Raw genomic sequence first — 15,347 nt, forward strand, 5'->3', positions numbered from 1 at the left:
AATTTTTTTTTATTTTGTTGGGTTGGATTCAATGCATCTTAAACTTTGAACAAGACCTGGTTCGGTTCAATGAACAGTGGAGGCATGCTCCAATGTTCGTTGAAGCATGGCTACATTGTGATTTCTTCACACAGGAAGCAACAAATACCTGCTTCTTGTGGGTTTGGCAAACCTGTGGCCCAACTACAGTTATGGCGGGCCTTACCAGTAAAAAAATATGTTTTTTGCAATACCAAACAATAATATTTGTGGCTGTGGGTGAACCTCACACGCAGCTATAATATCAAATGGCACCTTTATTGCTTGGGACCGTGGTGCAAACCGCGTTCCCTAAAAAATCATTTTTTTGTTAAAAATTAATTTTTTATGTGTTTTGAATTGTTTTGATGTGCTGATCTCAAAAATAATTTTTAAAAAATAATAAAAAAATTATTTTAATGCATTTCAGCACGAAAAGTACTTTGAAAAGCAACCGTAACCCCACTCCTAACATGCAATTAAACTTGAACCAAAACCCAAACTAAAACATACAAAACAATTATATTTTTGGAACTCATGTAATGTAAATGTACCATAAATGTACGTGTATATATAGCATCTATAATTTCACAATACAGTATACACGTACCTCAAATATATATACTACTATTTTGTTTTATGTTAAGCAATATATAATATTTAAATAATAAATACGTGGATGAACATATGAAACTGGATGAATATAATATAAATATTTAAATATCCTATCAAATATAATGAACAGTGTCTAAATAAAGTAGAAATCTAACCGGTTAATCATCAACACGGACAGGCACGTGAAGATCAAAGATAGAAAAAATTAAAAAGGGTGGAATTGAAAGATTCCAAAGTTCAGGACGTGGAAATCAAACTCTCGAAAGACAATGGGTCCAAATCAAAATGGAAAAAAAAACTCAAGCCTTTTTAAGTTTTCTTCTCAACTCAACAAACGATCATCATAAGACATAAACGACTGTCGTCGAGGATTTGTGGCGCCTGTGCTCTACACAAAACTACGACGCGAGGCTCCTCCTTACAAAAGCGAACAAGTTTCTGCACCAGAAGAAAGAGAGGGAGAGAGAAAGAGATGAGATTCCAGAGATCGCTGGCGTTTGTGTTTCCCCGGATAAGAAACAAATTTCAATCTCAAGCTTCGCGTTACTTTTCCTCGCAGCTTGAATCAGAACAACGGTTTGTCTGATCAATCCTTAAAAGTTTTGTCAATTTTGTTCTGTACACTAATAATAATGGCAATCAGGAGGAAGTTATTTTGGAAAATTCGGTGATTACAATTTATAGGTCCTCTTTTGGAATCGCGTTTGATATCGATGGGGTTATTCTTCGTGGCCGAGATCCCATTGGCGGCTCTCCTCAAGCTATGCGTAGATTATACGGAGATTCTGGTACGTTATACGTATATGAATACATGTATTTATTTTACGCATTGTGCGTTCATCTCAGCCGCATCTAATAATGACTACTGCCTCTTACTTTGCAGGAAACTTGAATGTTCCATTTTTGTTCTTGACAAACGGTGAGTTATCTGAATAATTTATTCTTTATTGTCATCCACTAGCTTAAAAAAGGATTCATGGAAAAATGCACGCATTGATGGCTCGGTGGCCGTGTTTGTGTGTATTTTAGTAATGTTTACATTCTCTTGGAGAACGTAAAAATTTGCTGAAACTTGCTTGTTAGTGTGATTTCTATTTTCAGTAGTATTGGTTTGCATGGCATTGTGTTAAATGACTAATTGCATATACTTATAATCTTATATGTTGTTAGGAGGCGGCGTTCCTGAATCGAAAAGAGCTAATGAGTTAAGTGAACAGCTTGGAGTAAAGATTTTACCTTCTCAGGTACTGCTTTGAGTTTTTTCACATGATTTACTAGTTGAAATTTGACTTTTTAGCCTATCTGTGACCGTTGTTTGACTGTGGAACCTTTTGTATAGCTGTCTCTTTTTCCTGGTACAGGTTTTACAGGGTCATTCACCATTTAAAAGTTTGTCAGAAAGGTATTTATTATAGATTTTGAGCCTATCTTATTTTTATCCATAAATCTTCAATTTCGAAAGATGACACATCCTCTGCAACTAATGTAGTTTGAATAGTTTTTTCTTTTGCTATGGACCTCCTGTTCTCTTTTATTACGGACCTCCTGTTCTCTTTTATCTTGAACCTGGTAATCACAATACTATGTTAATAAATGAAGCACATTGTTGTTATAGGAAAATTTGTAAATGAGGCGTGTCCTTTCAGCAGGGGAGTTGATCCCACAATCTGCTTAAATGAAGTGGAATGACTGGCTGCAACTTTAGAAATCGCTTGCCTCCACTTTTATTTATGATTAAACCAAAATTATGAATTAGGGGACTGCAGGTAGTGTAGACAAGTTAAAGCGAGTCATCCCAAGGTTAAAAGGTTTCATTGACCATATTTTCTAAGATTTATTTGACTTCCAGATTTGTTATCTGCATTCTGACATGGAAATTAATGCAATCCATTATCTTTCTGATTTTGCTGCTATTGTCAACCGAGCTTCTTTTTTCCCATCAGATATGAGAATCAATTAATTATTGCCGCTGGAAAAGGAGAACCTGCTGTAGTAATGTCTGAGTATGGTTTCAAGTAAGATCCCTGTAATGTCTCAATCATTTTGTTGTACCGCAGTTTTGAAGACTTCTTCACATTCCATTGGGCCTGGTTTATTATTCTTGGCAGAAAAGTTGTCTCCTTAGATGAGTATGCATCTCTCTTTGAGAACATTGATCCTCTGTCTGAATACAAGAAGTGGACACCTAACCAAGTGTTGGATAGGAGTGTTCACCCCATGAATACAGTGCCAAGATATGATGTTTCTTCTGAAGCAGTTAAGGCGGTATTTGTTGTTAGTGACCCTGTAGACTGGGGCAGGGACATCCAGGTGTTTCTCCTTATCATGTAGTCGTGTGATATCAGCCAGCTAATGTATCTTTTGGTCTTCATATATGTTAGCTCCTTCTAAATTTGATTGTTTCAATTTCGATCATTGGGTCCATGTTATAATTTACTTCCCTCTTCACCAATCAGTTATACAAGCGTTGTCTATAAATATAATCTCAATTTGAAGGTTTAACATTATTTTGTTTGCAAAGTCCATGGTTCATCAATTACATATTGAATTGTGCTATCCTTGAGTCAGAGAAACAAAAAGCATTGTTGCTGACCTGAGAAGACTCTTTCATAGCACACAATATCTGTTACATGTTCAGAATTGAGAACTCATGTAACTGATTAATTGGAGGAAATCATCTCATCAATTGCTGCTGCATCACTTCTAAAAATCTCATGAAATTTTATAATGTTTCTATCTATAGTAACAAGGTTAGATTTTCTTATTAACACTTCCATGAATGGTTTGCAACATTGCTGTAATGTATAGTGATAAAATATGAAAAGTATAGAAGTTAATTATATTAATTTAGTTGGTGTTGTGTGGTAAAATTTTTCTCAATGGAGTACATTTCCTTTGCATTTCATGTTATTGGATTTAGCCTCCCCTAGCCATATGTGCCAAAGCTATGCACTAACTAATGCATGGCATTAGGTTCTCTGTGATGTTTTAAGATGCGGGGGTCTTCCTGGACAGGAGAATGGTCATCAGCCTCCTCTATATTTTGCTTCTGATGATCTTGAATATAAGGTTGGTAGTCCTGCTTATTAGATATTTACTGTCAGTTGTGACTTATAGGTTCTTTCATATTTTAAATGGATTTGGCAAATACGCAAATGTTGGATTCTCCAATTTGCAATTCTTTCTTTAGAACTGACCGGAAATGAATGAAGGCTTATAAGATAGAAGTTTTGCTACCTTCATGCAGAAAGATCATCTGACTAGTATGTTTGATTTTGAAATCCACACTGCACGAGATGGTGCCATCTTGTCAAATACTCTTCTTTTTCTTGGTTGTTTCTTAAATTTCTTACAAGTTAAAATTGCTTCTAGACCTGGTTCTAATGGTTTTTCTGCCTGGTTTTGGAAACATAGGATTCTATCTTGCCTAATCAGCTTATTTTATAGTACAGGCTGCATTTCCTACCAATCGACTTGGAATGGGTGCTTTTAGAATTGCTCTGGAAGGTGTTTTCAATAGGTAAGTTTAGTTTCTTCGCTCATTTCAAATTTAAAAGTCAAATTTGATCTCTGGGTTTTCAAATTTGAAAATTCATTATAGTTCACATTGCTATAAGTAGGACTGAAGTTGTTTATTTATGGATCTCTGGCTTTTTGCACGTCTAAATTGATCTCAGTTTAGGGCTACTATAAGCTTTGTGTTTTACTAAGTCATGATTTCAGAAGGTTTTGTGGTTGTTGGCTCATCTTGTATTTCTTAGTTGAGCGTCTATTTTGGTAAGAGAAATTAGGTAGTTTTCACAGAAAAACAAGATTGTATAAATCTAGGAAGAAGGAAGAAGTATGGATACCAGGATAAGACATTTGAAGAAGTTGATTTGGTCAAAATAGTGAAGGAGAAAGACAATGCTAGGTAGCATTGGCCAGTTGTTTAAAATGTTTCTTCTTATGGTGCTCGCAATAGATTAAAGACAAGCGTTAATACTACTTTCGGGGTTTTTCCATTTTGCACTCTAAAACAATCGTGTTGGTTTCTTATCACCTAAATTGCTTTCACACATTTTGTTGTTTGCTTTAAGACAAGAAAAAATAAGAAATTTTGGATAAACAACTTGGAACTCATAACACATGATACTTGACGAAGAGATATATACCATTGAAACTGCCAAAACGCTTTGCAGTTTATTGTATTGTAATCCTCCTTTTCTTATAATATCTGTTAATTGGTATTACTTGCAGAGTTCACCATAATCCTCTAGAGCATGTTTCTTTTGGGAAGCCAAATCCAGTTGTATTTAAGAATGCTGAAGCTATGTTGAGGCAGCTTCAACCATCTTATCATAGCGATAGTTCTAAGGAATCTGGAGATTCGGGTTTGCAATCATTCAAAACCCTTTATATGATTGGTGACAACCCTTCAGTTGACATTAAAGGTGCACGACAGGTTTGTCCTGATTATACCTTGGTTTTTATTGGTGGAGCACATAAGATTTCTACCATAGGCTTTCACCGAGCACATGTTGAGAATGAAAAAAAAAAATTGTCTGGTTTCACTTTCAGGCTGGACATCCTTGGTTTTCTATCCTGACAAGGACAGGTGTTTTCCAGGGAAAGCATAACCATGCAGAGTTTCCTGCAGATCTGGCAAGTAGATGATGGAACTCTTAGCTTGATGCAAATTAATATTCATAAACATGGATGGGATCACTCATTTTCCCTCTGACATATAACCAGGGGACGCCCAATTTTAAGAATTGCAGCCACATTTCTCTTATCTCTTTTTCTTCTAAACATTTGTCTTGCCTGACGCTGTATTTTCTGTCAAATGTGTAGGTTGTTGATACCGTGGAAGAGGCAGTGGACTATATTCTTGGAAGGGAGTGTGTTTCATAGGCGATCTGTAACTTAATATGCTCCATTTTCCCTTCAGAATCAATCATTCTAGACTGTTTGTTTTAGAAATTAAGAAACTTGAAGCCTTTATTAATGAGAAAATATGTTTTAGGCCTGAAATTTGCTGAAATCAGCACTTGATTCCTGATGGCATCATGCTTGGCCTGTTATCGCAACCATCGCCATTTCAAAGTGAAGGTGTATTTGTGGCAAGACCCTCGTGCTTGTAATTAGCACCTTATGTGCATGGTTAGCTTACGATATTGATAATAGGCTCCAGTAGTTCAGCTTACAAACTCTCCCTTAAGTTTTCATCTCTTTTGTCTCCCCAGGATTTCGACACTTTTCAAGCCAGAGCAGGGAATCTATTTCCATGCACTTTGTGTTTAGCCTTGCGATGGATGATTCAAATTGTAAAACCTCCGTGAACATTAGCTGTTTCTTGTTATCCTTAATGATCATTGACCGATGGTGTAATATTGAATCTTTGTTGATTCATAGCTTTTATTTATTGGTAACATATAGTGATTTCAGATTTATGACAGTTTTAGTTGAATCATATTCCAGATTCAAGATTTTAGATTGAGCTGTGCCAAATTTTCCTTGGCATTTGTTCTGAAAGGCTGGATCTTGGATAGACAGGTTTTGTTTGAGATTGAGAATTGAGAATGCAGAGAGCACACCCAACTTAAGCTCAGCATCATGATACTGATGCCGGCCGACTTGAATAAGACAATGGAAGCGTACCATTTGTTGGGGGTTTTTTCTAAAAGAATTTATTTGTTGAATAATTGAATTGATCATTTGTTTCATCAATTCAAGTATTGTCGTCACTTCTTCTCCCCTTGTAAAAATATCCAGTAAATCTTATAGTTGCGACAAGCGAATTCCTCTAAAAATGGCTTGCGTAATCAACTTGAAGTTGAGCCTCAAAAATTCTTAAGAATTTATACAAATGGTTTGCAAATTTATCCTTCATCTTACTTGTTTAGTGTTTGGATAAAATAATAATTTGCTTATGAAAGTTTTATTGTGTGTTTATCATTAATTTTTTTTAATTTTATATATTAACACTTCAAGATTATTTAAAAATATCTAAAAACATTAAGTACAAATTATTTTTAAAACAAATGAATTACAACATCAAACAAATACTTAGAGTTTATTTAGTATTATAATAGTAATTATATTTTAAAATATTTTTCACTTGATGATATATTAAAATATATATTTTTAATTTTTTTTTACCATCAACATGTTAAAGTGACATGAGAATATTTAAGAAATATTAATTTTAAATAAAAAATAAAAAAATTTAATTCTTTTCGAGGTGAATTTTTTTTAAAATAAAAATAAATAAATTATCAGTAACTGATTGTATGATCAGGATTGGATTGTAATCATAGTTTTAAAACCTAACTCAGTCTGACGAGTCTACCCGAAACCCGGCTAACCTGAGTTGGAACCAAGCTGAGCTGAGTTTATGAATAGTTAAAAACGTAGTTGACCTGGCTACTTTGATAAAAAATCCAGTTATAATTTGTTAATTTTTTTTATTTTTATTAAAAATAATATTATTTTAATTTATATAAAAAAAATAATTAATTGAAGTAACCTAATAATCCAATCAAAACCTAATAACTTAATCAAGACTATTGATCCGGACTTTGGATCAGGTCAAGCAGCAGAACAGATTTAAAAACACTGGTTGTTATATGCAAAACAGCAAAAGCGGCTAGACATTAGCCTGCCATTACAATTAAAAAGAAAAATTGAGCTAGAAGTAAATGAAAAAAAAAAAAAGGGTTTACCCTCGAGGAATTACTCTCTTACAAATTTTCACCCTCCATTTTTTCTCCATCATCCACTGTGCATGTTGATGATGATAAGATAAGCCACAAAAACACACGCTCGTACTCTCCTCCACTCTTCCACCACCACCATGGAAACCACCAGTCTCCTCTCCTTTCCCTCCTCCAAACCTCCTCCTACCCGAACCCATTTTCGGCCCGCAAACCCATTTTCCTTTTCCTTCCCCACAACCCACAAAACCTCCATTTCACACAGACCCATTACCATCAAATCCGCAATTTCCCGTACAAAAAAGGAAGAAACAGTGGAAACAGTCAAAACCCAGCTCGAAAATTGCTACCTCTTAGCAGCTATAAAATACACAGGCTTCACAGTCAAACAATTTCAAGACTTGAGAAGATCATTACCTGAATCATCAAAAATCATTGTTGCTAAAAACACTTTGGTGTATAAGGCCATTGAAAATACGCCGTGGGAAGCTTTAAAACCTTGTATGACAGGAATGAATGCTTGGCTTTTTGTGCATAGTGAGGAAATTCCTGAAGCTTTAAAGCCTTATAGGGATTTTCAAAAAGAAAAGAAGTTAGAGAATGATTTTACCGGGGCTGTTTTTGAAGGAAAGTTTTATGGGCCTGGTGATTTTAAGCAACTTGAAACTATGCCGTCCAGAGCTGAGATTTATGCTAAGATTTTGGGGGCTTTACAGGGTCCTGCTATTGGATTGGTGGGTACTTTACAGGCGCCGGCGAGGGATGTTGTTATGGTTTTGAAGGCTTATGTGCAGAAGTTGGAGGAGGAGAGTAGTGGGCAATAGTGGAGATGCAATGTAATGCGATGTAAGTGTATTGTTTAAAAGCTCCCCATTTTGTTGTTCTTGAATTTATGTAGCGAAATTAATGGTGATTTTTTTTTTTTTGGATACGATAATGCGAATGATGTTATTTTGAATACGAAAGCGGTGAATGGAGTTGTAGAATTTGTAAAATTGGAACCTTGATAGTTGTCTTGAAGTTCAGTACAAGGTTGCTATTTTCTTGTGGTTTTATTTTAATGAATCTGTATTAGGGGAAATTCTAGCAATGTTTTTCTTGTAGTGAGTTTGATTGTCATACCTCTTTTTTGTGTTTGGAATGCTTCTGCCGTTTTATGATTTTTGGTTGGTTATTGAAGCAAATTTTATGGTTATGGCTATGTATCTGGTATATTGGGAAGATGTATACACAGAATACTTTGTGCGTTCTACCTGGTTTAATCACAGCTGCCTGGTTGGGGGATTCTTTCATTCGGAATCCACGTGTTTTTATCTAGTTTTTACCGTAACTAGGTTGTTAGGGAGCATATGTAACTCTATTTCTCTCCATGGTGCATACATTTGGAGGAAAATGCCTCGAGCACTGCCATTTATGAATTATTTAGATGTTATCCAAGCAAATTCAAGTGCCTGTAGAGCATATTACTTGAGACAAATGTGATGGACTTGATAAGGTACTTTCAATTCTGCTTTATGCTCTTTAAGGAATCTAGTTCTTTGGGGTTATAGGAACATATGCCTTTTGATTCTGAGTGCTGATTATGTTCACACAAGGCATTTCTGGTTGTAGTAATAGTAGGAGGGTTCTTCGAGTAATAAGAGTTCAAAGACAGCATTTCTGTTCTTTTAATGATTTAAATCCTTTGAATTTAGAAAATAGATGAAGTGGTTACATCTAGCAGACATGATCTTGTCAGGCATTTAATTCTGCTGGTAAGGATCCACGGAGTGACTGCCTGTGCTTGATAAATCAAGTTAGGCTTCTTTTTACTTAATATATATGGAGATGGATTCTCAGACCTATGACATGTCCATCGCATAGCAAATCTTATTCTCAGGACAGGTTTTTTTTTTTTTCTGGAAAGAAGGGTATTATCTTGCTCTGTGAGTATCTGCAGCAATGATTTATTGCTGTTCCTGTGCAAATTGTGATACCATGAGCGTATCTTTCATGGATTGAAATAGGCTGTCTTATAAATGATGCAAGAAACCACACATTATTTGCCTTGTGGAAACTATGCATTCGAGACTCCTGTCTCCCCTTCCGGTCGTCCTTGGTTTCACAGTAAGAACCCCCGGCATCAGCCAAGTCACCTTTTGTGATACCCATCTCTAGTTTGTTCCTGTTCCTTGGGTTTTCTCCAAGGTAGTGGCTGGACAATGTCAGTGGTCTGGCTTGCGTTGCTCCTCCGTTCTAATCCTTTTATGCATACTTAATTCCCTTCCGAAGTGAAACAAGTAATCTGTAACAGTCTGATTAGATTCAACTAGCTTGTGGACAAGGAAAAATTCATGGAAAATTTTATAAATTTCTAACTTTGTTTCTTAAATCTAGAATTTTGTCAAGATGCGTCCTGGGACAGAATCTATTCAGAAGTACCTGAAGAAACATGTGCCACTCAAGAAATTGTTCCGTGCAGCCATCAACTAGATCTTTCACTTGGTAACAACGTTGCTATTTATTTTCAGACTTGTTTGAATACTACTATCATTGTTTACCTGCTGCTCTGGCCTTTGTTACTTGTTAGAAGTATTCACCAGGTGTTTGTTTGTTGCCTGCTTCTGTCATTTTTCTTGCTTGTTTTCACTGACTGCATGATCTCTAGCCATTGTCCTTCTCTTTTTTCTGACTATAGTTAAGGACTCCATAAGAAATTATCTTCCAAATGATCTCTAGCCAGATTCTGGTGTCAATCGATAGCAGGTGCATGTCTCAACTAGATATTATTTCTCTCAAGTAAACCTGCAAGCTACGAATTCATGTTAAGCACACACGAGAGACCATCTCTATGTTGATTGTTGATAATAGTATAAGCATGTTGCATCCAGGCATTATTACATCCTTGTGCAGTTAGGATTACGAGATGCAACACGGCTCTTGAATCATGCCCGAGATCCGTAGTTGATATGATGCTGTCCAGATATTGGGCATCTAGAAAGTGTCATTCATTTTCTTGCCCCAGAAAGAAAGCCATAGCTGTCTGGTCGTTACATACCATTGCCAAGTGATCTTGAATTTTAATGAAAGAGCAAACCTTAAAAATACCATCAAACTACATGGGTAGTTTTTTGTAGTGAATTTATCCTTATACTTTCAAAAAATTTCAATCAAAAACTTCCATCTATTGCCAAGACATTACATTAATATTTCTATCTAAATTGTACCCTTTTTTTTTTTTTTTTGGGGGGGGGGTAAAAACAATGTTTTCGTTGAGTATTTCTAACTAAAGTCATTGTTAAGAAATCAAAATAATATCATAATAAAATTGATATAAAAATTAGTTTAAGCGTGAAATTAAAATAATGTTTGGAATTGTAGAAACGATTATATTTTAAAGTGTTTTTTATTTAAAAATATATTAAAATAATATTTTTATTTTTTAAAATTTATTTTTGACAACACTTCAAAACATTCAAAATTATTTAAAAAATTAATTTAAAATAAAAAAAATTCAATAATTTTTAAAAATATTTTGTAAACATAAAAATAAAATTTTAATATTATCATGTAACTTGAAAGGCAGGAAGCACCCTTTAAAACACAATGGCTGCAAATAAGGCCTTGCTTGAGCATAAAAGTGAAGATGAAAAGTAAAAAGGTTGCTTCCTCCCCGCTTCATAAACGGAAAACAGCTCGTTCAAGGGATTCTCCCTTCCATTCTCTTCCCGTCCCATCCATGTGGGCCAGGAGTTTCACAAAGCCCAATTTATTCCTCAGCGAAGCAAAGTCCATATTTAACCTTGGCTAGAAAACGAAAGAGCACAGGGCAGGCGGAGTTGGTCAGCTCATATGACACGTCATTCGTATTGCGTATGACCCGTCGTCCAGGAAATAGACAAACAGTGTTGAGTGTGGAATGACTTCAACACCTTTTTTTCCATTCCGATTCTCCCTCCAAATTTAAAACAATACCCTAAACCGAAAAAAACAGCACCAAATCGTCCCCTTCTCTCTTTTCTTATTCCCCAAATCGTCCTTTTCCCCCATTAAATCAGATTCCTAAAAAAGTAAAACATTTTAAACCCCCCCAATTTCTCCCTCTTCATAGCCCAGAACTCCAAATTTTCCTCCAAATGGCACCAGTCGATCCCCACTCATTCACCGATTCAACGCACCCTTTGACCACCCACATCGCCCTAACTCTCTACTTCCACTTCCCCTCCTCCACCATCCACGCCACCGCTCTCCTCACTCTCCAAACCCCGCACACTGGCCAGCTCTCTCTCGACACTCGCTCCCTCACCATCCACAAAATCCTCGACCCTGAAACCCTAACTCCCCTACCTTTCACCCTCTCCTTATCCGAACACCCAATCAATGGCCGCCACCTTACCGTTTCCCTCAACAACCACTCCTCTATTCTCATCCTCTATTCCACCTCCCCTTCCTCTTCCGCCCTCCAATGGCTCTCCCCGCCCCAAACATTTAAGAAGATTCACCCTTTTGTTTACACCCAATGCCAGTCTGTTCACGCGCGCTCCGTTTTTCCTTGCCAGGATACGCCTGCCGCGCGTGTTTGTTACTCTGCAAAGTTGAATGTTCCGAGACAGCTTTCTGCTGTTATGTCTGCTAGGCATTGTGACCGTCGTGACCCTGTTGGTAGTGACTTGGATGGGGTGCTGACAAAGGAGGCGACTGGATTTGGGTTTGATTTGAAGTCGTTGTGGTTTGAGGAAGGGAGAATTGTGGAGGAGTTTGTGATGGATCAATCAATCCCGCCGTATTTGTTCGCGTTTGCTGTTGGGGAATTGGGGTTTAGAGAGGTGGGGCCGAGGACTAGGGTTTATTCGGAGGCAGTTGATGGTGTTTTGGATGCTGCTGCGAGGGAGTTTGCGGGGACTGAAGAGATGATCAGGCAGGCGGAAAGGTTGTTTGGTGAGTATGATTGGGAGAGGTTTGATTTGTTGGTTTTGCCACCGAGTTTTCCTTATGGTGGAATGGAGAACCCAAGGATGGTGTTTTTGACTCCTACTGTGATTAAAGGGGATGCGAGTGGCGCGCAGGTTGTGGCGCATGAGTTGGCTCATAGTTGGACTGGGAATTTGATTACTAACAAGAATAATGAGCATTTTTGGTTGAATGAGGTATACTGAGTCTTTGCTTTTGACTTTTGACTTGATTATTTGGCCTTTTCTTTTATCGAATTTAGTTTCAGTTTAATGGCCGCCTCAAATAGTATCCCTTTGCGTGCTTAATCAAGTTTATTTGCATGTGTTTTCATCTGCTGAACAGAATGCGTTTGTATCTCAGTGTCTGTTTGTCTTCTTGTCATTAGTGACTTGACAATGATGAATTGTTTGATGTCGTTTACTTGATCTATAGATTTTCTTTTATCAGATACGGTGTTAAGAAGTTCATACTAGTTTAATTGCTTTGCACCTACATAATGGTGATTGTTTGGCATGATTGTCAGAGTTTTAGGGACATTTTTTAACATGTCTGTTTTGTATGAAGGAAAGTATGAGCAAATGTTTCTGGATAATTTTTGTTAGGATATATGTCCATGTGTGTTATGCTCCTGAACTTCCAAATAGCCCATCGTTAGTTCAGTTTGTGCTATGCTGAGGTTGGCAATTTTTGCTCCTTTTGTGTTATAATTTATAAGTTTCTGATTCATGAAACCAGGGTTTCACAACTTATGCGGAGAGGAGAATTGTTGAGGCTGTGAAAGGTGAAGATATAGCTGCTCTGAATGTTGGAATTGGCTGGAGAGGTTTAAATGAGGAAATGGAGAGGTTCAAGGACAACATGGAGTTCACTAAGCTAAAAAATAATCAGGAAGGAGTGGACCCAGATGACATATACTCCCAAGTGCCATATGAGAAGGGTTTCCAGTTTCTCTGGCGCATTGAACGTCAGGTATATGGAGTTATTTCTTGTTTGAACTTGAAGATTGATAACAGTAATATTCTTACGGGTTGACTTTTGAAAATTTTAGATTGGAAGACCTGCATTTGATGAGTTCCTGAAGAAATATATTGCCACCTTCAAGTTCAAGTCAATTGACACAGAGACATTTCTTGATTTTCTGAAAGCCAATGTACCTGAAATAGAGAAAGAAATTGACCTTCAACAATGGACTGAGGGCACTGGCATCCCCCCAGATGCTCATGAGCCGGTTTCAAACTTATATACAAAGATTGTGTCACTTGCAAATGATTTTAAGCTTGGAAGGATGCCAAGAGAGGATGAAGTTGCTGATTGGAAAGGACAGGAATGGGAGCTCTACTTGGAGAATCTGCCCAAAGCTGTTGAAGCCTCACAGGTAGTGTCTTGATACATTTTTCAATTTCCCCATACTAACCCCCTCCCTTCTCGTTGTGAAATTTTTTACAACCTGAAGTGATCTTAATTTCTTGAAACTTTATGTCCTAATTACTCTGTCTGTCCATATCTGCTTGTGCTCTCCTCGGCAGTAACTTATGCAGGACAGTTTAGAAGCGGCATGTTTTATGTGGTGTTAAAGACCAATTAGATTTCTGTATAATCTCTTCTGTATCTTTGATTGGTTTTTTAGCTGGTATATGTGTCAGTTGGCAATTCCTTACCTTGTTGTGTTTAAAGTTCAAACATGGCGCCTCCATAGAGTCATGAAAGTGCAATTTACTTCTGACTTCCTAGTTGTTATAATTCATTATGCAGGTCTTAGCCTTAGATGCACGCTACAGGCTGTCAGAATCAAAGGACTATGAGGTGAAAGTGGCATTTCTCCAACTGGCAATTTCCTCCAGGTGTAGGGATTACTATGGTGAAGTGGAGAAGACTTTGAAGGAAGTTGGGAGGATGAAGTACCTCCGTCCACTCTACAGTGGACTTGTCCACGGGGCTGGAAAGGATGAAGAGAAAATTTTGGCTAAAAGAGTGTTTGCAGAAGCCCGTGAATGTTATCACCCTATAGCTCAAGGTGTTGTTGAGGCAATCTTCGCGAAGCACGTGTAGGATGGGTATAGCACAATATAGTATCTTAACCCAAACCTTTAATGGCTTGAGCCTACACATATCCTTTGGTGTTCGAGTTCTAGCAGGCCAATAATATGACTTCTGATTTTGTTAATATGTGCATCTTTCAACACACCATGCTGCCATGTCTTACGAGGCAGATTCAATGGAATACCGTCTTGTATCTTGTGACTTTACTGTGGTAATTCTGCTGGTTTTGCATGGCTATTACGACTTGGGCTGTGGATATTTTTAGTCTTATATATTTGAGACGGTATTTTAAGTGATCAGAGCTTTCTATTTGTTTATGGATCACCAATCCAGAAGGATCTGTTCATGCACTGACCATATGGCTATAAACTTGGACTGTTGCTCGCGAAAATGAAGCCATTCAATTAGTCGCCCCGTCAAATTGCTCTCTTCAATGGCATTTCCCTTAATTGTTATTTTTTAACTTGTCCATGGACAGCTGTTTTTTTTAGTATTTGGAATTGAAAAAATTATAAATTGATTTTATTATGTTAAAAATAATTGTTTTAATATATATTTTTTTAAAAAAATCAGTTTCAAACATTCTCTTCCCAATGTTTCTTTGTTTTTAATGTTTTGAACTTTTTTTAAAAAAATTCAAGTACATAAATTCCCAAAATGTACAAGTTGTCTTATCCCGCAAGTATTTGTCAGCAAATCAACGGAGAGTGGAAACAGGATAGCTAGCGTTAATCTATTCAATGCATTCTTCAGATTAACCTTATTATTATTATTATAACCCAAAAAAATGATCTCCCAAAATAAAAGGTAGGAGCCACTGGGCCAGAAAGATCTCAAGACCATGCTTCCTTTTTGTCGCCCTGTGTGGCGGTGGGTGCTAATTGAGCCCGGCAATATTGAAGCAAGGCCTGTTATCATTTAACATTCTGGATATCATAGTCTACGCTTTAAATCGTTTAGTTGATGGAAGCCGAAATCTATCCAAAGTCCAAACGAGAACATTCTTTCTCTTTGTTTTTATATTTATAAAAAATATATTTTATTTTA

General features: G+C 36.8%; 3 protein-coding genes across 5 annotated transcripts; all 3 read left to right on the plus strand.

Annotated features, from left to right (window-relative positions):
* Window positions 1-963: 963 nt before the first annotated feature.
* On the plus strand, window positions 964-6,070 carry LOC118052243 (mitochondrial hydrolase YKR070W). 3 transcript variants are annotated; one of them, XR_004688152.2, is made up of 13 exons: window positions 964-1,209; window positions 1,318-1,421; window positions 1,517-1,552; window positions 1,804-1,877; window positions 1,995-2,035; window positions 2,577-2,648; window positions 2,742-2,943; window positions 3,607-3,702; window positions 4,086-4,153; window positions 4,873-5,077; window positions 5,194-5,277; window positions 5,467-5,775; window positions 5,859-6,070. XR_004688152.2 is itself a non-coding variant. In XM_035063148.2 (13 exons), the coding sequence occupies exons 1-12, from the start codon at window positions 1,106-1,108 to the stop codon at window positions 5,524-5,526; spliced, it is 1,146 nt and encodes a 381-aa protein (XP_034919039.1). In that variant the 5' UTR covers window positions 964-1,105; the 3' UTR covers window positions 5,527-5,533; window positions 5,639-6,070. The 3 variants fall into 3 exon arrangements, 2 of the variants coding, with proteins under 2 accessions (XP_034919039.1, XP_034919038.1); XM_035063148.2 differs by having other exon boundaries at window positions 5,467-5,533; window positions 5,639-6,070; XM_035063147.2 differs by having other exon boundaries at window positions 5,467-6,070.
* A 1,244-nt stretch (window positions 6,071-7,314) lies between these two features.
* On the plus strand, window positions 7,315-9,923 carry LOC118052242 (large ribosomal subunit protein uL10c). Its single transcript, XM_035063146.2, has 2 exons — window positions 7,315-8,174; window positions 9,705-9,923. The coding sequence occupies exon 1, from the start codon at window positions 7,469-7,471 to the stop codon at window positions 8,150-8,152; it is 684 nt and encodes a 227-aa protein (XP_034919037.1). The 5' UTR covers window positions 7,315-7,468; the 3' UTR covers window positions 8,153-8,174; window positions 9,705-9,923.
* A 1,343-nt stretch (window positions 9,924-11,266) lies between these two features.
* Window positions 11,267-14,599, plus strand: LOC118052241 (leucine aminopeptidase). The gene is made up of 4 exons (XM_035063144.2): window positions 11,267-12,454; window positions 12,996-13,229; window positions 13,309-13,635; window positions 14,013-14,599. Exons 1-4 carry the CDS (start codon window positions 11,444-11,446, stop codon window positions 14,307-14,309), a joined length of 1,869 nt encoding a protein of 622 aa, XP_034919035.1. The 5' UTR covers window positions 11,267-11,443; the 3' UTR covers window positions 14,310-14,599.
* Window positions 14,600-15,347: the final 748 nt, after the last annotated feature.

The sequence above is a fragment of the Populus alba genome, chromosome 8 (genome assembly GCF_005239225.2).
Source record: "Populus alba chromosome 8, ASM523922v2, whole genome shotgun sequence".
NCBI classification, from domain to species: Eukaryota; Viridiplantae; Streptophyta; class Magnoliopsida; order Malpighiales; family Salicaceae; genus Populus; species Populus alba.

Bases quoted from the DNA above. Each gene is read 5' to 3' on its own strand.
- LOC118052243 (XM_035063147.2), top strand. From the start codon at position 1,106: ATGAGATTCCAGAGATCGCTGGCGTTTGTGTTTCCCCGGATAAGAAAC. The intron at 3,703-4,085 runs GTTGGTAGTCCT...TTTATAGTACAG, and splicing joins CTGATGATCTTGAATATAAG to GCTGCATTTCCTACCAATCG. The intron at 5,278-5,466 runs GCAAGTAGATGA...TCAAATGTGTAG, and splicing joins CAGAGTTTCCTGCAGATCTG to GTTGTTGATACCGTGGAAGA.
- LOC118052242 (XM_035063146.2), top strand. From the start codon at position 7,469: ATGGAAACCACCAGTCTCCTCTCCTTTCCCTCCTCCAAACCTCCTCCT.
- LOC118052241 (XM_035063144.2), top strand. From the start codon at position 11,444: ATGGCACCAGTCGATCCCCACTCATTCACCGATTCAACGCACCCTTTG. The intron at 12,455-12,995 runs GTATACTGAGTC...TCATGAAACCAG, and splicing joins AGCATTTTTGGTTGAATGAG to GGTTTCACAACTTATGCGGA. The intron at 13,636-14,012 runs GTAGTGTCTTGA...TTCATTATGCAG, and splicing joins AAGCTGTTGAAGCCTCACAG to GTCTTAGCCTTAGATGCACG.